Below are 25969 nucleotides of genomic sequence, written 5' to 3' on the forward strand. Positions count from 1 at the left end.
GTGTGTCTGTTAGTGAGCGTGTGTCTCTGTTAGTGAGTGTGTGTGTGGGTCTGTTAGTGAGTTTGTGGGTGTCTGTTAGTGTCTGTGTCTGTTAGTGAGTGTGTGTGTCTGTTAGTAAGAGTGTGTGTCTGTTAGTGAGAGTGTGTTTGTCTGTTAATGTGTGTGTCTGTCTGTTAGTGAGTGTGTATGTTAGTGTGTGTGTCTGTTAGTAAGTGTGTATGTATGCATGTCTGTTAGTGAGAGTGTATGCGTGTCTGTCTCTGTTAGTGAGTGTGTTAGTATGTGTGTCTGTTAGTGAGTGTGTATGCATGTCTGTTAGTGAGAGTGTATGCGTGTCTGTTAGTGAGAGTGTATGCATGTCTGTTAGTGACTGTATGTGTCTGTTAGCTAGTGTATGTGTGTCTGTCAGTGAAAGTGTGTGTTTGACACTGAGTGTATATGTGTCTGTCAGTGAGTGTGTATGTGTATTTAGAAGGCGAGGAGGGTTGTGCCTGAGTTTTGTTATGCCTAGGGCAGCACAAAATCAGGATACACCACTGGTTGGGTGTCCTCCTTATATCAGCTGAACATTTGAGTTATTTTCTTTATCTTTACACACGTGTGGCTTGCAGAAAACAGCAGTGTGAAATTAATTCAGATTTGCTGCTCCAAAAGCAAGAATGTAGAGGCCCATACACATGAGATGGACAACATGTTTAGTCTAGTCAACTGTACACACTTGCTGCAGCTCCATCTACTGTTGAAGTTAGTCATTACATGATTATGGCCGCTATTACTTCTCCACCATTCACGGGCGACTTATAATAACTAAGTTGGATTTGTCATCTTGCCACAACTGAAAGTACTTTTTCAGTAAACTCCCATCAGACCCACAAGCTGCTTTCTAATCTCTAGATTGGTACCTTTAGTGCCTCTTTGATTTTTCTTTTTTTGTTCTATAAACATTTCTGCCTTTTATTTGTTTTATATATTTTGCATCACATTAAAAGAAGTGTGTTACATTTTTGTATGGTAGGCTGGGCTACCCACGTAGATATTGTTATGGTTACCCATGGCAAATATGTACGTCATTTCACATTAATTTATACTTACACTTAAGCAGGCGTAGTCGGTAAATGTCAGGTTGCAGAGATCAGAGTAATTTATACTGCAATAGAAAGCAGAAATTTTAATGGACTCATACTCTTGGGCATGCGTGAGACTTGTTATTAAAGGGGAACACACCTTTTCTGTGTAAATCTTCTACGCAATGTCATAGGGGCTGTGCATGGTCCAATCACAGGCTTCTTATAGAGAACACTATTATTTGACTGTTTTGACAGCTCAAAGAGCATGTGCGTGCTCTGGGTCGGAGTGGGGAGGTGCTGAGTGGGGGGTAGTGAGGTTCTAACTAGCCCCCAGCACACAATTAACAATAAGTATGTATGTTCAGTGTTTCAGTAGAAACACTGCACTTACTGTCTGACTCCTACCACCATTACCACTTCAAATAACTGAAGTGGTCATGGTTAAATCGTGCACAAGGAGTGGAGTGTAAAGATGGGGAAAAGGTGATATAAACTGTAAAGATACAATGGTTGTGAGTGAACTAGTTTGGATTTTACAATCCTGATCATCAGTATCAGATTTATAATAATTCTTACACTTTATAACATAGAGTTGATAAAATTACTTCTTTTTGCTATCTACAAATGACAAAATATGACATAGTGTCCTAGGGTCAGATTTTTTTTAGGAACGTTTCCTTAATTTGAACTGACAAGGCACCCTGACTCTTTAACGTAACATGTATCATCTGACCTTGAAAACAAGAAAGTCTGGCTAATATTTGTATTATTATTTCCTTGTGGCCACAGGCCTCCAATACAGGACAGGTCCATGTTTTACCTAAACAACTGGGTGCATTAAAAACAATTACATGGAAGATACCCCGTCAGTCATGCGTTGAAAAAACAATTCACAGATTGAATGCATAACAAAGGTGTGACCAATGTGAACAGAAATGTTACATTCTTTAGCTAGGTTTGGCAATCCGCAAACAGTTTTGGTGGAAGAAGTGAATGTTGAGCACCTCTTAATATGGCAAAAACAGACAATTTCGCAAATATATTTATAAATCGTTTTTCTCTCGTTGTTCTCTTGATCTGATATTTTTAAGAAAGTCTTCATGGATCACCAGTGATCCATTTTTTTACTGATATCCCCTTTCCAGAAGTGGAGAATCCCTAAATCATAAATTGTTGAAGAAGCTTGAGGCTTGGTTTGAGAAGCCTATCTCTAGTTCAAGAGTGTCCAAACTTGGCCTTCCATATATTTCTGGACTTCATTTCCCCGAACTCTCCATTAGTCATGGGGGATTGTAGACAAAATATAAGCACTTCTTATACCTTGATGGAGACAAGGGTGGTTTGTTTAACTTTTAAAGAGGGCAGACAACATTCCATTCCGAATCTGGTCAATTGTTTCAAATATATGCACACACAAGAACTGTCTGGATTTGACAGATTGTCTCAGTAAATCCCTTAATATCCATATTTGCAGATATTTATCATATTTAAAGAATAACTCACTTTTCTAGAATTTAAAACATGAAATAAAAAAAAAATAACCTATAACTCATGTTAACTTTATTTTCATGCGATGCTTTCTTCTCTTTTAAATTTATATGAAAAGTTAAGTAAACGACGACATTGTGATTTGGTTCAAACAAGGCAAAGCCACTGTAAACATTGTAAACAAAGATTAGAGATAGAAACGTTGTTTCATTTCTCCTCTTCTCTGTATGCTCGCTCTATGCTGACCAAGGACAGAGCTTAGAACAATGATTGACAGGGAGCTAAGATGGAAATCCAAAGTCGGTATAAACTTTAGTTTTCACACCTCACAAATATGTATTTTTAAGTACAGGCATAAGAAGTAAGAACATATACCGTATTTATCGGCGTATAACACGCACTTTTTCTCCCTGAAAATAGGGGGAAAATTGTGGGTGCGTGTTATACGCCAATATCCCATAATTACTTACCTGTCTTGAAGCGTGGGCCGGTGCTTAGCGCGCACCGCGGTACTCGAACTTCAATTTCAGGTTCCGGTTTCCGGCGGGACTGAAAGGAAGTGTACACACTTGTGCACACTTCCTTTCAGTCCTGCCGGAAACCGGAACCTGAAATTGAAGTTCCTGTACCGCGGTGCGCGCTGTTAAGCCGGCCCACGCTTCAAGACAGGTAAGTAATTATGGGACAAGGGAAAGTACACTATGGGACACTATGGGAGGGGGGATGACACTATGGGAGGGGGGTGAACACTATGGGATGAGGGGGGGACACTAAGGGAGGGGTGGAGAATACTATGGGAGGGGGGATACTATGGGAGGGTGGGAGAATACTAGGGGAGTGGGGGAGAATACTATGGGAAGGGGGAGAATACTATGGGGGGGAGAATACTATGGAAGGGGGGGAATACTATGGGATGAGGGGGGAACACTATGGGATGAGGGGGGAACACTATGGGATGAGGGAGGGAACACTATGGGATGAGGGGGGAACACTATGGGATGAGGGGGGGAACACTATGGGAGGGGGTGGAGAATACTATGGGGGGGAGAATACTATGGAAAGGGGGGGACACTATGGGATGAGGGGGGGGAATAATATGGGAGGGGGGGAAATTTCCTGGAATTTCCTTCTTAAAATGAGGTGCGTGTTATACGCCGATAAATACGGTATTTAAAATCCTGGGAACTGACAGTCCCCCTTTAAATTTAAAATACATTCAAATTAAAATAAATCTCACCTTAGGCAACAGAAAAACTGAATTTACTCTACAAATAGCCCTTTTGGTTAGATGCACAAACTCTCCATTTATTTAAACCTAGATCTGCCAGCTGTGTTGGGTCACAGTCAGTGGTGTATCCTGGTTTTGTGCTGCCCTAGGCAGGACAAAACTCAGGCGCCCCCCCCCCCCCGCGCGCGCCCCCCCACCCAACCCTTCCCCCCCCCGTCCCGCCTTCTAAATACACACACACACAAATTCACTGACAGATACGCATACACTAGCTAACAGACACACACACACACACTCACTAGCAGACACACACTCACTAGCAGACACACACTCACTGTCAGACACATACACTCTCTGATATATAATATAATATATATATATAATATAATATATAATATATATATAATATAATATATAATATATATATATAATTTAATATAATATATATAATATAATATATTTAATATAATATATATATATAATATAATATATATATAATATAATATATAAAATATAATATATAAATAATATATATATAATATAATATATAAATAATATATATAATATAATATATAAATAATATATATATAATAATATATATAATAAATATATAAAATATATATATATAAAATATATATAACAATATATATATAATATATTATATAATATATATATATATATATAATATAATATTATATATATATATATATATATAATATAATATATATATAATATTATATATATATAATATATTATATATATATAATATTATATATAATATAATATATTATATATAATATAATATAAATATTATATATATATAATATAATATATATATATATATATAATATAATATAATATATATATATATAATATAATATATAATATAATATATAATATAATATATATATAATAATATAATATATATATAATATAATATATAAATAATATATATAAATAAATAATAATTAATATAATATAATATATATAATAATATATATATAATAATAATATATATATATAATATATATATATAATAATATATTATATATATATATATATATATATATATATATAATATATATATATATAATATATATATATATAATATAATTAATTTAATCTACCCCCCCCCAGCCTCCTTACCTTTGGGAATGCTGAGGGGGGGTTTCTTTACCTCCCTGGGGTCTAGTGGGGCTGCCGGTCGGGCTGCTGGGCTGGTTGCTGGGCAGGCGGCTGGCGAGGGAGCTCTTCCTCTGAGCTGTCTGCTCAGCTCCCTCGCGCGCCGCAGAGTGAGGCTGGGAGCCGGAAGATGACGTCATCTTCCGGCTCCCAGCCTCACTCTGCGGCGCGCGAGGGAGCTGAGCAGAGAGCTCAGAGGAAGAGCTCCCTCGCCAGCCGCCCGCCCAGCAACCACCCCAGCAGCCCGACCGGCAGCCCAGTTAGCCGCAAGGCTAACAAGGCATTTGCCCTGGGCATTTGGGGGCGGCGTTTTTTGCCGCCCCCTGGAAAATGCCGCCCAAGGCAAATGCCTTGTTTGCCTCGCGGCTAATACGCCCCTGGTCACAGTATCTGTTAGATCACTGGACCATTCTGGTGTCAATTATGTCATGGATTCCCAACTGACCTTCATACTTACATCATCATTGCATCCATTTTTAATGCAAAATACTGCACTCCTGCAATATTCATTTTGGACACTGCTCGCTCCACACCTGCAACTATCTTGCTCTTCATGAATACCTGTGTCATTCTTGCAACATCGCTTGTGCACCTTTTGGCGATGCAGAAATGACGTAGTTCAATCACAAGAGTTTTAGGGCTATTTAAGCCCTCCCTGCTGACTATGCTTGGCCCTTTCGTGGTTTCCCATGTGGAGCTCTGAGAGGGACTTATTACTGTTATTCTAAGTTTCTGGTTTACCGAAATCAGCTTGTTCTTGACTACTCTACCTTCTGTAACCATTGTCCTTGCTATTGCTATCTTCTGTGACCCCAGACCTGTGTATTTTTCTTGACAGCTATTTTCCCATACTACTTTTCTGTGTCTTCATTAAAAAGACTCTATAGGCACCCAGACCACTTCAGCTCATTGAAGTGGTCTAGGTGCAGAGTCCCAGGTCCTTGTTTTTTAATTAACTGCAGTAATTACTTTTGTGGGATAACTCCACTTCTAGAGACAGTCACTAGAAAGACTTCAGGGTTGTTAGGCGACTTTTGGTCCACACGCTATGCATGAGGACATCCAGCATCATGTAAAACCCCATAGCAAAGCATTATACAGAGGAGTGGAGTCAGAACCTGAACCAAAGCCGAGGGACATCGGCACTGGAATCAGGTAAGTGACAGAAGGGGTTTTTAACCCCTTCTGCACCTGGGGGGGGGGAGGGGGAGGGGAGGGAGAGGGAGGGATGACAGAGGGGGCACTATAGGGAGCTATAGTGCCATTAAAACAACTTTGATTTCCTGGCACTATATTTTCCATTTAATGTCAGTCAATTCTAAGGACTGGTAATGCAAATCTATTCATTATATTTTTTACATTGGCTAGTTGTGACTTTGACACTGCGAATTGGGTCAGCTGTAATCATGACATGTTGTCAAAATATTTTATTAGAAATAAGCAGCATTGTGTGTTCTGTATCTGGCTCTTCAACTCAGAACATTGGAGAACGTTGTGTAAGTTATGTAGGGGTAACTTACAGAGGTGTAATGCCTAACTAACTGTGTCACTTACGGTTTATTTTAAGGACAATTCTGCCATTTAGATACAGAACATAAAAGTTACCTTTTTGTGTTCTTGCATGTTTCTGTTTCTGTCAAAAGGAAAGCATAATATTTCAGTTAGTACATTCGGTAATTTTACATAAAACATTAAATAACTATGATAATGTGATGGAAATGACATACCATTTACAGTGGTAACGTTGCACTGCAGGGAAAGAATGAGAAGACATTAGGATCATGTACTGTTTATTGAGCAATTAATGCAGACCAACTGTTTCTTATTGCAACAATTGGATCTGGAAGCATACGATTTTACTTCAATCACAGGGCTGATGGGCAGATGATTTTGAAGGTAAGAAGGCAGTTTTAAAGATGCCACTGTGGCCAAAATGATTTCTAGAGTGGATTGGCAGATTCTAAGGGTGTATAGGTAAATCCTCAAGATAAATGCACAGATGTCTCGGGGAGAATTTAAAAGTTCTGGTCCTGTGTGAGTAGATTCTCAAAAAGAATCTGGATGTAATTAGGCACCTTATCACTCTTATAGGGTATATTAACAAATTCCCTCCTATAGGATATATTAACAGAGTATCCCACCTATAGGATATATTAACAGAATATCACTCCTATAGGATATATTAACAGATTATCACTCCTATAGGATATATTAACAGAGTATCACACCTATAGGATATATTAACTGATTATCCCTCCTATAGGATATATTAACAGATTATCACTCCTATAGGATATATTAACAGAGTATCACACCTATAGGATATATTAACAGAATATCACTCCTATAGGATATATTAACAGATTATCACTCCTATAGGATATATTAACAGAGTATCACTCCTATAGGATATATTAACAGATTTACTCTTATAGGATATATTAACAGATTCACTCCTATAGGATATATTAACAGATTCACTCCTGTAGGATATATTAACAGATTCACTCCTATAGGATATATTAACAGATTTACTCTTATAAGATATATTAACAGATTCACTCCTATAGAATATATTAACAGAGTATATAGGATATATTAACAGATTTACTCTTATAAGATATATTAACAGATTCACTCCTATAGGATATATTAACAGAGTATATAGGATATATTAACAGATTTACTCTTATAAGATGTATTAACAGATTCACTCCTATAGGATATATTAACAGAGTATATAGGATATATTAACAGATTATCACTCTTATATGATATATGAATATGCGTTAGCAGACACTTCAGAAGAAAAGTACAGATTCTCACGGTGAATCGCAAGTTAAGGTTTCTTATTGAGTTACCACAATACGATAAACAATGCACAGAATATTTATGGTAAACCGCTAAGGGCTTAATGCCTTGGAGGTAGTTCCCACCCTAGATTTGAGAATAAGAGAATGCCCAAATTCAATAATAAACACGTACTAAGGTAACATTATATACACTGAATAACGTCTAGTGCCACAAGGTAGCATAATGTTGATTTGGGCTTTAGATATTGCAGTAAACACTACAATCATCCATTGTTTCTTGGTATCTCTGACATTCATCTCATATGTTTCTATACCTTAATGAAAGGGTTACATTTGGATACTTACTGTATTGGCGGCAGATGTCAGTGTCGTGAGAAGCCCTGCAAAATTAAAAAAATGTTTCACTTTTATAGAAGTAGAGATTCATCACAGTCACTTGAATTTGTACAAGGTAATTCATTAAAATAGGGTTCTCCAAATTCTGACCCTGCAGATGTTGCTGAACTACAACTCCCATGATGCTTTGATTGAAACAGATACCCACAGAATCATGGTTTGTAGTTCAGCGATATCTGGAAGGCCAGAGTTTTAAGAACCCTGCATTAAAGTGTGAAGCGTAGGGAATGGGAAGTATATCCAAGTCATTTCAATTCAGGCCAACATAGTCAAACTGAAATCATAGCTAACTGAGAATTTTTCCAGTTTGACTATGTTGTCCTAAAATTAGAAAATGTACTTTGAATTCACTGTAACTTACTGACAATTCATACTTTAGGGAAGAAACCTGTTCGTATATTTTGTTATTATCACAAGAAACAAGGCAAAAGGGCTACAGAATTCATCAACCCATGTTTCTTATCCTTGAAGCACAATATACAACTGATTATTTAAATATATACTATAATATAACAATATAGCAATATAAATACTATATATATGCATAAGAGTGAAAACTGCTATATAAGATACAACGTGAAAGAAATTCTACATTCTATAAGAATGTACAATCTGCTCTCTGACAAATATACAGAGTGTAGAACATTCTACAAGGATGGATTTGGGATTCTGTTCATAGACATATATTATAAGTACAGAACATTCTACCAGGATAGACTTGTATTGAGAGTGCAGAATATTCTACCAGGATCAGTGTACATTCTGCTTATTGGCTTACATTAAGAGAAAATCACATTCTACCAGGGTAGAGAGGGCACTCATATTGAGAAAGTAGAACATTCTATCAAGACATAGATTATGAGAATGCAACATTCTACCAGGATAAAAGTACAGTCTCTTCTAGAATTACTTTGAGAGAACACTACATTCTAATGCTTGTACAGATGTTCTGCTTGCGATGCTATATGGATAAATCTTTTCATAGAAGAATTACATGCATAAAAGTAGTGCTTGTTCTGTTTATGAGCTAAATAAATCTGTACATAGATAGACAGACAGACATACAGAAGGATGGGCAGGCGGATGATGGACAGACGGCTGATGATTGATGGACAGGGAGGAAGGTGACAGACAGGGAGGAAAGTAGACCGACTTACCAAAAATAAGAAGGCACAGTGAAAACTTTAGTGGGTCCACCATATTAGAAACAGCTCTGCAAATAGAGAATCAACAAGTCAGCCTGACTGTTGTATCGTGTGCCCTTAGCCTTTTTCTTAACAATTCACAACAGAAAATACTATATTTGTGAATATGCTGTAATATATTAAAAAATATATTTACTGTTTTACTGTAGAACAAATCTGAGATTTAAAGGAGGCATGTGAGGTCAATACATCTTTTACTACACTTTGTATAGTAGCAAGCTGCCTGTTCTAAACATCGAAACAGTTATATGTAATGTATAGGGTGAGCCTACACTGCTTAGTACTCTAAAAGTCTTAAAGACAAACAGGCAGAGAATTACCCATAATTTTCAGTAAAAGGCTTTATGGTCCTTTAAAATGCCTTAATAACACATTTTTTCAATTCTAATTGTAGCAAGATCTCTGTGATTTTCTTGCGATGCAAAACTATTTAAACCTACTCTTGTATGAAATAGAAGCTATAAAAACACATCTGTAATCAAAAAATAAAAGTATTAATTATGTGAAAACAAGTATATAACAGTTATCCCTTAACAACTAAACAAAAAATGGAAACATGGCGAATATATATTTACAAGAAAATACAATATATCGCTTTGAGTCGTATGGGGTTAAAACAGAAAATACTGAAGGTATCGGCTGTTGAAGAACTACAAATCTCATGACTACTTGCTAGCTCCTACGTATAGGATAACCACATTATTATTTTAGAAAAAGGACATTGATATAAGTTGTATCTATCATTGCAATAAATAAAATCTAGATTTCAGTCTGTTTTCTTTATTTTATTCAATATTGCACTGTTATAATAAATATTCCTAATCATTTTTCTGTTATTGTTAAGATGACTACAAAGCACAAAATATTAATATAAATAATGATTGATTATATTGAATGATAATTATTAATATTAATAATATATATATATATATTTTAAATAATTGTTCATATTTCTAATAAAATATCCATAATATCCATGCATTGTTCTCTGGCTGTTGCGAGAGGTTTGGAGTGTTGTGCAATCAGTGTTATGTGTGATACGCACCTGGATTTTGTAGCTGTTAGTCATTTGAAGAAGATAATGAATGGAGTGGAAATCTTGGTTTTAAGGCAGTAATATAGCCGGGTGTGGCATGATCTGCTGTCACTGTGATGTGAACAAAAAACGTCAACTACACCTTATAGATGTAAATCACAAGTGACTACATTGTGCAGGAATGCTCACAGATTGGGGTCCTGTTTGACTTGTTTGCTAGGCATGTTTGATGGTCATGACACGAACATGTGATAGGCACTTGTGCTTTTGATTGCAGAATTGGCACCATGATGACTAGAGTATGCTGAAGTGGTTATGGTGCCAGGCGTGCCCTTGGTTCCTTGCAGGGTATGTAGTCGAATCACTTACGAACCGTCCCAGTGTGATTTGTCAAACCATTTTAGTACAGTAAATTACATTGGGATGTTGCCAGGGGTCTCGTGACACTATTACCACTACAGCAGGCTGTACGAGTTCTGCGACTTAGAGTGTTCCTCCACATTGAGCTTTAGGTCCATTAACGTAGGGATTCAAGATGGCATGGCAAGTATGGCATCAAATCTTGTCAGCTGACCTCTTGGTCTGCCAACGTTCTTTAGGAACTGTGTTATAATATAACAGTCAGGTATGAAAATTCACATGTGAATTTTTTTATTTTTTTTTGCCAATAAGCTTTTATTCGGTCATGAAGAAATATGGTATTTATTAATGTTGAATTTTGTTATCCACACACAGAATATGTTTTGATTGCTACTGCATTCAGAGCATAGAACATCACATGCTTCAAGATGGTGCCAACATACATCACATGGCTTGGTACCACCACTTTAACTTTACAGGATCAGCTTTACCGCATCTGGGGGATTATCTTTGGACTATGATATTTGTCTTGTTCCTTAACCTGCGATTGTTCCATTTTCCTTCTCCCATAAGTTTGTCTCTGGGTGTTATTGTTGTTATAAAAATAAAAATTCTGAAACCAAGACATTCTACATTTGTAGAGATAAATAAAAAAAAAATTAAAAATACTAATAACAGTAAGATAAAATGTGGGGGAAAAAATATTAATTTTATTTAATTTTAAATTAATGTTTTTAAAATGTTCAGAATTTTTGTTTCATAATTCTGATGCAGAACTCCAGTTTATCACATTTTATGTTTTTGTTGCCTATTAAAAACTAAAAGTTTTATAAGTCCTCAGCTACATGATGAAATTTGGCTGCTCTACACACACGATGGAGGGTCACAAACTCCCCCTCCAGCTGCCCCCTTGGTTAGGGGCAAACCCACACCTTTGGTGACCATGGTCACTCTATACCCTGGAACCCAGTCACTAAAGATTTTCTACCTGAACCCATCATGATAGTACAAGTGAAGCTACCCACACTTAACATAAGACGTCACGCCACTAGGCGAAATTACTACCGTCCCGGGCCTGCACACAGGATTCATAAGGTGGGAATCGATGTATATTGATGGGCTAATAGGGGGTCCCATATTGTTCTCTGATAAATGGGTTTGCGGTGCCAAGGCACGCCTGGGCATAGGTTAATGATATGACGCAGCTAAGGAGAGATTACCTAAATTAAGCACCTCGCTAATCTCTTGTCTACTTCTTCGCGCTCTGTTATCACGCACTCATGGTCAAACTAGACCTAGCCCTGCTGATCCCACCTCATGGGAGATACTTCTAGTTATGCGACAAGGTTGGTTGGTAGCCCTGACCCCATACTGAGACAACCCAGCAGGTTTACCCTGGTATAATTCACTCACTCTATTTTTAAGTGTGATACCTCTAAACACAGACTACCCCATCTGTCAGTTTGCGCAGATTGTCTATCCACTGTACTGTCCCGTCACTTACCCGCTGACATATTACGGATAAAACATGTGCAGATTCCTCAAATGTCATGACCATTCTTATCCTAAAATGATTGCATTGGCTTGTCTCTGCTGTTATGGCTCAACAAGCATGTTTGCACACCCAAAGCACAGCAAAAATAAAGAATTAAAAAAATAAAAACTAAAAGTTTTTTTAAAAACTTAAATAGAAAAAAAGGAAGAATTCAAAGTAAATTTTACATTTAAACTCAAATGAGCCAAACTGGAAAATGTCTATATATCTATAAGTCTGTTGACCCCCATTCTTTATGCATTATAACCATATTTGAACATCACCCTGCAAGCACAACAGAGTTTAAAAAACATGCACCGTATGAGTCTATAGCCTCTCAGAATCTGTATTTACTTATTCCTCGGTAGTTTACACCCAAAATAATGACAACAAGTAAACAATGAGAAAACACCCTTTCTGCTATTATGGCAACAATGATATTTGAACTTTCAGTGTTTGTCCACTGCTCACAGGTTAAAACTAATCTGACAATAAACATCTGACCTTGGATGTTCAAAACATGGACTTTTATCAAAAGTATAAAGGTCAGAGCTATGGACAGAAACGTTGAATTTCTTTTGTGATTAATAAATAAATTTTTCATTTACATAAGATCTATTGAGTGCTCTCCTTCAAAGAATATATATTTTAATGGTGGGAAACTTTGAATGCAGGACCCAAGGACTTGTGTATCTATACACAGACATATATATTCTTATGCAATGTATGTAACTAAATAGCCCCATTATTTTACCTAAGTCAAGTATTTATTTATTAATTATTTTTTTTTTTTTTAAATTCCTTATTTTTGGACAGTCGAAATAACAGTACATGGTTACAGGAAAATAATTCAGTACATGGTTTTTCCCATTCTTGCCCCAGGCTACTAGTGGGGTCCGGTCTCCGCGTCACTTTGTCAGGGTTACAGGGGCTATGAAGGTGGATTTGTGGGTCTGGGAATCATTTATGTCTGATTTCAACAGGCGGGTTTTCTTTTGTGAAGCGGCGGCTTCATCGGAGGACATTGAGTTGTTCACGGATGCTTCGGGGAGCATAGGTTTTAGGGCATATTTGGTGGGCAGGTGGTGTTCTGTGCAGTTGCCTGAGGCCTGGAAGGCAAGCCCTCATATCTGAAATTTGGCTTTTCTCGAGTTGTTCCCGTTGGTGGTGGCTTGGCTTTATGGAGGGAGACGCTGCGGGACAGGAAAGTTATATTTTTTACAGATAACATGTCGGTCGTTCATCCGGTCAACCGCTTATCTGCATCTTCTGACCTGGTGGTGCACTTATTAGGGCATATTGTGTTGTTTTGTATGTTATTTAATATTGTTTTTCGGGCACGTCATGTGCCTGGTTTGCTGATTCCTTATCGCGTTCACAGTGGGAACGGTTTCGGATGATGGCTCCGGTGGCGGGAACGGAGGGACAGGCATGTCCGGAAGAGATGTGGCAGCACGGGACATCCTGCTTGGAGGATTCATAAGAAATTCTTTGGCGCCTGGCACATGAGCTGCTTATGTAAAGGTTTAGGATGAATGGGACAAGGTAGTAGGTCATGCAGGGTTTTTCCAGCCACCGGATGGCTGTAGTTCTGATGTTGTTTGTTTGCCCAGCATCTGTCTCCATCTGTGATCGACAGGAATGTGACGGCTTTGGCATTTGTATTTAAGTTAAATGGTTGGGAGGACGTTACCAAACATTTTCTCATTTGCCAAGACTTGAGGGGCTTTAGGAGGGGTTAGAAATCGTCGGATACTAGGAGACCGGTATCTTTTGGGGTCCTTCAGCGCTTAATGGGAGTGCTGACAGTGGTATGTTCATCTCCTAATGAGGTGGGGTTATTCTCGGTTGCCTTATCGTTATTCTTCGTAGCCTTTCGGATTGGTGAACTGGTGAGTAACTCTCTGGCTTGTGGCGGGGGGGGTGGGGGGGGGGTTCAACACTCTACCATTGACTTACGGGCTGATAGGGTGGTGAATCACTTGGGCCGTTCCAAGATGGATGTATTTGGTAAAGGTTGTTGGGTAACACTATTTTCCCTGCCTGGGTTAGGAGTCTGCCCGGTTTCTTGTGCGTCACACTACTTGGAGTTTCGCCCGGAGGTACTGGGTTGTTTTTTGGTACATGGGGATGGATCAACTCTGTCGAGGTTCCAATTCTTTCATGTTTTTCGCATGGGCTTGACAAGGCTGGGTTTGGATCCCATGTAGTTTGGGACCCATTCTTTCCTGATAGGGGCAGCGAAGGAGGCCTCCTGATTGGGTTTAGGTGAGGAACTGGTGAAACGTAAAGGTAGGTGGGAATCGGTACGGTTAAAGTCCTACTTACGGTCAGAACGCTTGGTTGAATGGATGTGTGATTGGGGGGTGTTGGTGGATGTTATGCCTTGTCACTGATTCTGTTTTCATTTTAGGTTGGATGGCCTGGTTGGTTCGCCACTCTTACATCTACTGGGCACAGAAGAGAGCAGCAGTTTGGAGACAAGGAGTGTAGCTGGGCTTTCCTCTGTATTTAGCAACAGTAGAGTGGTTTGGTTTTCAGGGTTTTGGTTGGCAAGGCATTAGTGGGGAGATTTTCCAGAGGGTGGCGCTGGGCACCGCTCCTGATGTATTGTTAATCCACACTGGGGGTAATGATTTGGGCATGGTCCCAAAAAAGGAACTGGTCAGTTAAATGAAGGGGGATGTGGACCGGCTCTTGGAGCTTGTTCCAGGTGTGGTAGTGGTATGGTCCGAGAAGGTTCCTCGGTTTCACTGGTGACATGCCAAGGACCCAGCCCTGGAAGCAGGTAGGAGAGAGGCTGTTCTCTCCAGTGAGAGAGTAAAGGAGACTAGGCACTGGGAGTGCTGAGAGCGGACGAAGACACTGGGTTGGTGAAACCAATAATTTTTGTTATAGTTTAACCCCCGAGAGATAGGGAATCTGAAGTGAGTTAGTGCTCAGACGAGCTAGGCTCTTTGTTTATAGGGATTTGTGTTACATTATTGCATTTATGCTTTCATTTGCTGCTGCCTCATGTGTAAACTTGCAAATAAAGTGCCTGGAATGAAGTTGCATTAAAAGACTGTGCATGTTTTGCCCTAGAGGACCGTGCTACCTGCTGACAAGGATCACAATGTTAATTAGATTGTTAGTTATTGTTATTATTTTGGGGTCATTATTAATGCCAATATCCCCCCATATACATAACATACCCTTATGTTATGTATATGGGGGGATATTGGCATTAATAATATTTGTTGGCAATGACCCTATTTGTTATACCTTAATTAATAAAGCTGTGGACTAATATTTCCAACAGTATAACCTGTGTCAGTGTCTTAATGGGGTTCAGGGTAAGGTAAGCGCATATGATGGTAAATCCAACTGTGTGCATGTCATGGGTCTCATAGCACAGTGTATAAAGGCTGAGTACATAAAGAAACCGCTGAAGGGAACGTCAACAGCACACTGTACAAATAAAATAGGTAATTCTCTTTTGGAGTGGTACTCAATGACTGCCTAATTTTTTGTCATAAAATAAAATGTTTTTTTTTTCTTTTTTCTAAAAACACATAAAAACTATAACAGCATAAGTGACTCTGTAGTCCTCACTCCAATCGTAGCCAATACAATTCTCAAGGAACCCGCTTCCCATGTGCAAGTGCTCTGTTGTGGGACCAGCGATCTCCTACTATTACCGTTACTAAGTCAGGATTAAAAAACAAACAAACTATTGTTTGTGAACTTTGAAGCTGGTGTTTAGCGAGTGAGTGTGCTGGATTCTGTATGTTGCATTAATTGGCCCCAGCAGCATCCTTAAAGGACCACTATAGGCACCCAGACCACTTCAGCTTAATGAAGTGGTCTGGGTGCCTGGTCCATCTAGGGTTAACCCTTTCTTCTATAAACATAGCAGTTTTAACAAAACTGCTATGTTTATATTAGGGTTAAGCCAGCCTCTAGTGGCTGTCTCATTGACAGCCGCTAGAGGGCTTGCGTGCTTCTCACTGTGAAAATCTCAGTGAGAAGACGCAAGCGTCCTAAGGAAGAATTGTAAATGCTTTCCTATGAGACCAGCTGAATACGCGAAGCCGAGGAGGCGGAGAGCAGTAGGAGAGCTCCCCGCCCGGCGCTGGAAAAAAAAAAAGGAAAGTTTAACCCCTTCCACTCCATCCAGCCCGGCGGGAGAGGGTCCCTGAGGCACTATAGTGGTCCTTTAAACACTAGTCAGCCACAACGTTAAAACCACTGACAGGTGAAGTGAATAACATTGATTATATTGTTACAATGGCGCCTGTCAATGGGGTGTGATATATTAGGCAGCAAGTGAACAGTCTGCTCATGTTGGAAGCAGGAATAATGTGCAAGCCAAAAGATCTGAGTGACTCTGACAAGGGCCAAATAGTGATGACTAGACAAGTGGGTCAGACCATCTTCAAAACACCATGTCTTGTGTTGTGTTCCTGGTATGCAGTGGTTAGTAATTACCAAAAGTGGTGCAAAAGAGGACAGGTGGTTAACCTGAGTCAGGGTCATGGGTCAAAGCACCTTCATTTGGGACAGGAGCATCATAATTGGAAAATGTGATGGTCAATTCAGGGGCATGAGTCTAAAACTTGGGGGAAGAGATGGGGTGAGTGCAACAAATAAAGGGTTTGTTTCTTCCCCACAAATACGTGGTATTTGGTTTTTGGATTTGGTTTATTTTCTCACCTGACAGAGACGACCCCCACAATACCAATTTTGTGAACCAAATGTGATATTGGAGGAGGCGGAGCTGTGACCCAGAGCCGAGGGACATCAGTGCTGGGATAAGGTGAGTAAATAAAGGGTTTGAACCTTCTATTCACGGTAGCGGAGGAGAGATGAGGGGGGCAAAGGGAGCTATAATGCCAGGAATACAGCTTTGTATCTTGCCCCTATAGTATCCCTTTAAAGTCCCCCACCCAATGCCCATGGGTGAGGGCATAGGCGATCAGGTACTCCCTGTAATTTTACAGGCCCCATCTCCATAGAATAGGGTCTTTCTAACAACTGGGCAGCAATGACTGCTCAGTTGCTAGTTTTTCATGTTTTTATTTTCATTTTCATGGCAGATGGGGGCATAAGGCAAGTCTACCTGGCCTATAGTAATATGAGATATATATATTTTTTTCGTAACGTGACTGCTGACAAGTGTTAAGCCTTGTTTTCAGATCTTATTGATTTCTAACTTTGTCAGCATTTACATCAGGAAACAGTTTAAAAAAGACATGTTGAATTATGATCATGTTTAAAAAAAAAAAAAAAAATTATAAAAAAAAAAGCGCTATATTTCAGAAACCATTCTCAAACGAAAACCAATTGTGACATTGTGATCGAGGATTCAGTGACCGAAGTAATTCGTATCTATATTTAGAATCATTATTATCTGTATACAGATGTCACTTAGCATTTCTTTCCACAATGCTCGTCATCAGTACTCTTTAGATGTTTTCAACTGGTTTGTCAAGAATGCACCTTAAAACATGAACATATGATTGTAAGAATTCCAATGAGATAATATGGGCTCATCATGTTCATATTTAAAAAGGAATTGTCACTTGAGGGTTTGTGTATAATCTGATATCTAAAAGTAATCTATATATTGTGCTAATTATTTATTTTTTAATATACATACCTCCCAACATTAGAGATGGACCAAGAGAGACAATTTAATTTTAGTGGTGTGGATGGTGGTGTGGTCTGGGTCGAGGCTGCTTGTAGTGTCACTTCCCCCGAGACTTGACACTCAGTCAGAGCACTCTGATTGGGGTACAATATGGGTGTCATATTGACCATCGTAGGCTCTTTATGTTTTTAGTTGTAATAAGCTGCCATAAGTAACCCTTGTGCTTCCAAGGTGTTTTTGCCTGCTGGTTGCTAGCGCTGCCAAAGAACAAACAAGATTTTAAAAATATAGATACAAAGATTAGGTGCACACTATGTACTGTAGAAAGGGTTGCAGTAAAGAATTACAAGAATTACCCAACCTTGTGACAATGCAGAGATAAAAAACAAAAAACAGATAAAAAGCACCAAAGAACACATAACCTTTGCAATGCATCTCTATGAGGAGGTCCTGATTGGTCAAACCAGCATTTAATTGGCTAAAAATCGGTACAGGGCCATTCGGACTTTAGTGAATTTCCCATTTAATCCTTACTGACAGCTAAAGTGTTAAGCCTATTGAGAAGTGAGACAACTGGGAACAAGTTGAACATTGTATGGAAGAGTGTATTTTACTAAAGAGTATTGTACGTGGGTTGGTGGGACTGAAATAGTTACATTTGTGTTTGTTTTATTGTTTAAAATGCAACTAAAATTATAGTTTGAACCTGTCTTTAAAATGATGAGTAATGTGAAATATTTTTCTCCCTGGTCATTTTAAGTTTGGGAAAATACCACACAAGTAACATATCAATATGTTTTGTTTTTTGAGTGTTATCTCTGCTATTTTGCTCTGCTTCTGAAATTGCTTCATGTTCTTTCTCCCTCCCCTTTTTATCTTTCTGTATCCCATTTTATTTTTGTGGGAACTTTATATTTTACAACAATAAATAGATAATGTAAACAAAAATTGTAAAAAAAACCAAAACACAATCTCATGTGCCTCACTAGTTGGACAGCTTGGCCAACTGTACGTGCATCTTTCACCAGGACCTTATGGAATACTCAGGTATACTTCCTGGAACTTACAGAAGAACCAAATGAGAAGTGGCAGGAATGTTGGAAGCTTCCAATTATATTTTGTATCAAGTGCTCTCCTTTCTTAAATTACCCCCAGTATAAACAGCGATTTTCTCAATATAGCCTAGATATCCTGATACCATTGGTGAATACATATTAAGTATCTTGATTAGTTCTCACTATGTCACTGTTTCACTGTAGACTCCCATTAGGTCCTCGCACATTGTTTCTTCTCTACCCACATTTGTATGAGACCTTGCACTCCCACATTTGTATGAGACCTTGTACCCTGTTCAATAAACCAGATATATCTTTCCCTTTACTAAGCTTTGATTGTCTTTGAATATTAGGTTGGGAGACCTATTTATTACTCCATCCTGTGGGTGGTTGATAGTTGTGCGATATCACTGAAGAAGTTCAGACTGAGATGTGAGCAATGGTGAGGGACTAGGCTGGTGCTGTAGCTCCAGGCGGTCCCTGGTGGCACAGGGAAGAGACAGACACAGTAGCAGATTCAAGTTTGTATCCAAAGTCAGGATCCAGGCACCGTGATCTTGTTACCCACATCTTTTGCAAGAGCCTTTCACTTCAGGAGGTTCAAATCCAAGTTCCTCTTTTCTCTCAATGTGATACATTCTTAAAATATTTCATATAAAGCCACTGGGGGTACATAAGAGGGGATATTAATTAATAAACATAAAATCACATATACACTGCACGATAAAAATTATTACATGCACCAAACCACAAAAAATAGCATTGATCCTAAATTTGTTTAATACACAGTTCTCATCTGGAACATCATAGGCACTACGATTGGCCATGAGTTCAGCAATAATCTTAAGAGGACATCCCTGCAGAAGAAACAGATCCAGAGAGTTTGATAGAAACTAAGGAAATTCAGTGATTATTCATTCAGTGACATGTATTTCTTATTCCTTTTTTTTTTCTTTCCGAGAATGGACTTTATTATACAATACAATTGATTCTAAATCTACCTCGAAAAAGTATTGTCATTGCTATAGCCAATCACTGTTGCCCTGCATTGTTTATGGAGCACAGTTCATAGACTTCAAAAAGATTTGCCTCAGGTGACTTCACTGGGATTAAAAAAATATTGCACGTAAGTTATTTCTTGTGAGTTCTATAAAAACAACATATTTAACTATACCCTAACGTAAATCTCTGAATTAGAGACAAAAGGTGTTGTAAATATATATTTTTGCTGTGTCATTTGAACAATTTGTTCTTCCAGAAAAAAGATTTTCAGTAGTACAGCCAGAAATATTATTTTTATCACCACGGACAATATGATAGAGGTCATGTGACTTAAGACCAGTTAAGACCAAAGCTACAGAGTTGGGTCCAAAAGTCCACTACAAAAATAAAATAGGTGGTTGATGGCTAATCCATTCAAGATATTTTTGCACTTGAGAGACTCTGAAACTGGCTACATGGATTATGGGAGTGAATGTTAATATTAGCTTACACTCTAAATCAGATATATGCAGCCCTTGGCACTCCAGATGTTGTGGACTACATCTCCCAAAATGCAAAGCATCAGCGAAGATGTAGTCCACAACCTCTGGAGTATAGAAGGTCGTCCACCCCTGCTCTAAATGTTTGTGAATTTTAAATAACCATATGCTCAGCAGTCCATGGTTAACCATCACTAGCAGTTATCTGATACAAAAAAGGTTCAAGACTCATAGTATATATTAAGAGATTTCATCTTGTGGCTGGCTTATGCAATGGTAAATCATATACGGTAACTAAATCTAAATTTTTTTAAGAAACATGATGTAAATATTAGAAACATTTGAATAAAGAAGATTTTTTTTCACAAAAGTGCAGTGGGGAAAGTATAATGGAAAGGATGGGAGGAGGTCTAAAAGTAGATAGTGGAATGCTTAACTGAGCAGTTCTTACCTTCTTTAACACAAGTGTTACGGAATCTACGGGGTAATGGTAAAGTACAACAAACATTTGCAGGCCGACAATCTTCCTTTGGATATCATGTTAAATTTCGGTCTAATCTGCCAAAGTAAGGAGGCATTTCAAACAAAGTTGTGCAATTTTGCTTAATAAGTACTATAAGAAGAAACACAGTAAAATTTAACAAAATATAGGCTTTGACCTTAGTAGAACCTCTTCATACTGCTGTACGTGAAATCCAAATAGCAACTGAGACATTAAAATAAACTCACACAGATAAAGACAGCCGCAGAATGATTCACCTGAATGGACGATGGACCAATACTTCATAACCCAATTTATTCCAATTCATCTCCTATAATTTATTTACTCAAATTCCAGTCATCCCCTATACACTATTTCAGCCTATACATTTGCTATTCATCTCATATGTGTCTTTATGTCACCCCATCAGGGCTTCTTTGTGGCATTGTATACATGGCTGATACAGGCATGTGATATATCAATATTTTTTATGGTGTTATGATTGTACAGCCTGTATCGTCAAATTTCTCACCAAGCTACAGCCGAGCAATAAGAGTACATATGGGGCTGGTGCTTCCTGAAAAGGTTACTCCAAGCACCATGACCACTCCAATAAACCGAACTGGCCATGGGGCCTGCAGTCTGTATGTGAAGCATTTTACTATGAAACACTTCACATATGGAGTTTAACCCCTTTGCTGCCAGGGCTGGCCTGTGCCAAGGGCCCAATGATATTTGTTTTGGCTCTTTGTTGGGTTACCATGGGGATGGTGCAAGCCGGAAGACTGGGCCGCTCTGCAGTGGGTGCACTTTGATCTCTCGACTGGCACATGAAGGGACACCACACCCTCTGCATGGGCATGCCTGGGCACACTTTGTAGCCCCCAGCTGGGTCACCCTAAGGTAGCCATCTGTGCCGCCTTAAGGTAGCGCCGGTCCTGACTATTTTGGCCTGACTTTTGCAATTCACTTGTAAATCCACTGTTTAATAAACAAACCACTTTGCATTGTGCATTTCGAATAGAAGATAACAGTAAGAGTAACCTTTCTTGAAATGCAGAAATCTCCTCTCGTTACATCACTTTTCAGCATTTACCATTTTTTCACTTAGAACCGGTCTGTTTTGTTAACCCCAACCCTAGTGATTCAATACATTAACATCCACTATTTGAAACTAAAACCTACTGAAGCTATCAAATCCAATTTAACAATCATCAGCCGCAACCCATCTCTTGCTTTAGGCATGTTCAGGCACAAGGGTGAGGCCTGCAGCTCACAGACGGCGGATATCCTCACATGACTAAGATGTTGCCATTGTTCTTTGCTATTGCTCGATGTAAACTTTCGCAAAGTTTATATGTTGGCTGTTGTTCAGTTTCACATATTATTTTACCACTCCTACCATGAAATTTCAGATGTTGTCTATTTAGGAGACAGTCTATTGTAAGAGAAACAAGAGTGGATGCTTTTGTGATGACTCCAAAGCTACTTTATTATCTAACTATAAATAGAACCACTGAACAAAACTAAATATGCCACCATTGTCCGATTTCTAGCATTGGATGTTATATATATATACAGAGTATTTCTAAGGAAAAGTCAGAAGAAACAAGTTATTTTTTTGTCAATCTTTCTTTTATTGAGGCATGTGGTTATGGTGGTACAGAATAAAGAGAGGGAGACTTGCAGGGGTTATACAGGTTAGGATCATCATAACAAATTACAAAATCTCCTAGATTTATCAGCCTCAGTTTATATTTTTTAAACCAGCTTAGAACATTGAGTTGTGAAAACAGGTGGACTGTAATATATGTCTTGGTTATCAAGCTTACTTAATGTAACGTTGATACATCAATATATATGTGAGTATATCCTGCAAACAAGCTTGGTTCATGCGTTAACTAGATCAGCAGCAACATAGATAATACCCATAATGCAGTAAACGCTAGCGACCCCATTTAGCTAGTGCACCTGTACCTATGCGATGTCAAACAGTTCGTTCCTTCACTGTAACCTGCTAAGGTAGAGTTGCTTATTAGTATATAGTGGTTGCGCCTAAGGTTATAGATATTCTGTGCAGTGAGTTACAGGAGTGAATAATGACTGCCTTTTGGTACAGACTATGCGATGTAGTCTGGCACAGTCTCTACATTTGGGCCTGTAGGGGTACAGTCAGTCTCTGGGTCGGTCCACCTCAGTCAGTCGATGCCGGCTCCGGAGGTTTGGCAGGTGGGTCTGGGACATTGGCAGGTGTTGTTCTTAACAGGTTTAGATTAATCAATCAGGTACAGTGGAGTGTTTCAGTATGTGTGTATAGAAAGGGCGTGTGTCAGGGTTATGGCGTGTGTTGAGCAGGCTAGGTACCAAATGTGATGTTTTGCCGTGCTTGGCGGTCCCATAGTGTGGCGTTAAGTGTGCTCATTAGTATTTAGGGGAGTAACATTGAGAGAGCTGCACCTGGCTAGTGTTTAGTAAACAGTGTACATTCTTGAAGTGATAGCCCTTTGTGATATTGCTTGGACAGAGTTATCTCCCTGGTCTAGTGAGTGTGTGCAACAACTGTGTTTGTCATGTTACCTGCGATGCAGGGTGGAAGACATGCATAACATTACGTTCAGTGTCCACCAGTAAATCTTGCGGTCTCTCTATTATACTATGGAGGGGCTAGCATTATGACAGTGTCCCATTGCAGTGAGTTCACTAGGCCCCATCAGAGTCGTTTACCCGATGCCTTCTTTTTAGAAGCTGAGTGTGTCCGGTGCTGGGTTTCTGCGTCCTGCCGCTGTGTGGGTGTCGATGAGGATGTCCTTCTAGCCACAGGCTGTCGTGCAGGCCTGCATCTTGTGGCCACAAACTCGGCTACCGCTAGGGCCCGGGTTTCCTCCACGTGTGGGAGTGGCGGAGGAGCAGGTAGTTTTCTTTCTCTTGCCATGCTTGTTCCTCCGCCCGTGTGGACGATGCTTCTGGGCTCCCTGCCCTTTGGCCTGCAGCCCGGGTGGGCTAGGTTGTGTGTGGGTGGGTAGTTGAGGCGACGTTATGCCCAAGGACTTTCCCTTTACTCACCACCATCCGCGGCTCCGCTCCGCTCCCCCGCAGGTATCATGGATCGGGCTGCTTGTTGCCGTTTCATGAGTGTGTCCCAGAAGCGGTTCAGTATCGCTTCTACACTCTGTAGGGGTTCATTCCGTGGCGTTGGTGTCTGTTTCGTGTTCGCCATGTAGCTTGCGTTGCCGGCCGCCATTTTAGGTACTCCCTGTGAGGGCCTGCAGCTTTGCGCTTTAGGATTAATCTTGTGCTGCTGTCTCGGCTGGTTGCTATAGGAGTCAAGTGGGGACCGGGATGACCCCCGCCGGTCCAGAGGGGGGGGGAAGGAGGCTTGTGCTTTGAGGGGTCTTTACTTGGCTTTACCATCCAGCAGAGCGGCCGTCTCTCCCTGGCTCGGTCACAGGTAGGCCCCATATGCTTTGTACGGGTTCCCGGGCAGTGTAGGTCTCATTTGTGGGTTCATTCGATCCCCCTGGGTTTCCCCGACTCGTTGTGTGCCTTCCAGCTTGTGTACGTGTCTGTTTTCGGGGTATTTACCCCCAGTTTAGTTGCTTTTGTGCAGGAGCTGATTCACAGCACGTCTGACCTGCTCAGCAGTTAGGCTCCACCCCCAGAAGAAACAAGTTTTTCTTCATGGATTTGCTCCACTTTTACCACATTTCCTGAACATATAGTAAATGGCTTGTGGTGGAAAGAATACTTTTAAATTCCTGGCAAGCTTTTTCTCTAGCATGAGAAAAAGGCCCTGTATTTGTTCTGCACAGTGCAAGCAATTGAAGCAAATTTAATAACATGCTTGCGCTGTGTTTCCTTGCAACTTGTCTCTGGTGTCTTTATAAATGGGATACCAGGAGACAAAAGGGCCAGGAAAGAGTATTGTGCATGTGTTTGGAGCCTGCTTGTGGGATTGTATTTGTGTAGAGTGAGCTGATTGTGGTGTTGTATTATGTAATAAGGTCAGTTTTAGTCGAGTTGTGTTTGTGGTGTAATGTAATGTATATGTGTGGTGTGATGCAGTATGTGCGTGAGGGGTGCTGTAGTGTATATATATATATATATGTTTGGAAGTATTGTGTGTCTGTGTGTGAGTGGCGCAGTGTGTTGGGGAGGTTCTGTGTGTATGTGTTAGGGGTGCAGTGCGTATGTGTGAGGGGTGCAGTATGTGTGAGTGAAGGGGTGTTTGTGTGTGTGTGAGAGTGCTGTGTGTGAGGGTGATGTGTGTGAAGGTAATGTGTGTGAAGGTAATGTGTGTGAGAGTGCTGTGTCTGAGTGTGATGCATTCTATCCCCCTCCCTTCTTACTTTTAGCCTGGGAGGGGGGACCGTGCTGCTGCCATCCCTAGTGGGGCTAGAGTTTACTCTCGCGAGACCGGGGCATTGCCATGGTCCTCTCTCCCTCCCCAGCTGCATGTCTGTGCAAGTTGGCCGGTGAGGGAGATCTTTGATCTTCCCATCGGGCCGTTATGGACTACTGCAGTGCCGGCGCTTTTTTTTTTTACACACTACTCTTAGGTTTGCCACCTGACTGGTATTTTACTGGCACAGTCGGTATTTGAGGCCAGTATTTCAGTAATACAATACAAATGCAGATATTTTTCTCAGTATAAACAGAGATTACTCTGCAATACCAGCACCGGCCAGTAGGGGTCACTGTGTGTGGAGAGAGGCAGGGATAGGAAGAAACAGCATATCCCTCCCTGCCTCTCTCTACTCTTCACTGAACCATGGGGGAGCAGATAAACAGCACAGAGAGTCCAGACAGCAGCTCTACAGCTCAGGTAAGTGAGGGATGGGGAGAAAGGCAGCAGGGAGACATGGGGACACTGAGACACATGGAGCACTGAGACACTAGGGGACACAGACACTAGGGGATGCTGGGAGACCTGGGGACACTGAGATACTTGGGGACACTGGAACACATGGGGACACTGAGACACTAGGGGACACTGTGAGACATAGGACATTGG

At 39.8% G+C, this 25969-nt stretch overlaps 1 protein-coding gene across 1 annotated transcript in view; it reads right to left on the reverse strand.

The window, feature by feature from the left end:
* The window catches only part of MSLN (mesothelin), a 40704-nt gene extending 30212 nt beyond the window's left edge, over positions 1-10492 (reverse strand). Inside the window, exons 1-6 of the mRNA XM_063430463.1 lie at positions 10425-10492; positions 9332-9387; positions 8124-8158; positions 6693-6714; positions 6571-6598; positions 1093-1147 (exon numbers count right to left, since the gene is read on the reverse strand). Coding sequence (XP_063286533.1) covers positions 1093-1147; positions 6571-6598; positions 6693-6714; positions 8124-8158; positions 9332-9374 — 183 coding nt within the window. The 5' untranslated portion in view covers positions 9375-9387; positions 10425-10492. The remainder of the gene's footprint in view (positions 1-1092; positions 1148-6570; positions 6599-6692; positions 6715-8123; positions 8159-9331; positions 9388-10424) is intronic.
* Between the last annotated feature and the right edge of the window lie 15477 nt (positions 10493-25969).

The sequence above is a fragment of the Pelobates fuscus genome, chromosome 8 (assembly GCF_036172605.1).
Source record: "Pelobates fuscus isolate aPelFus1 chromosome 8, aPelFus1.pri, whole genome shotgun sequence".
Lineage (NCBI taxonomy): Eukaryota > Metazoa > Chordata > Amphibia > Anura > Pelobatidae > Pelobates > Pelobates fuscus.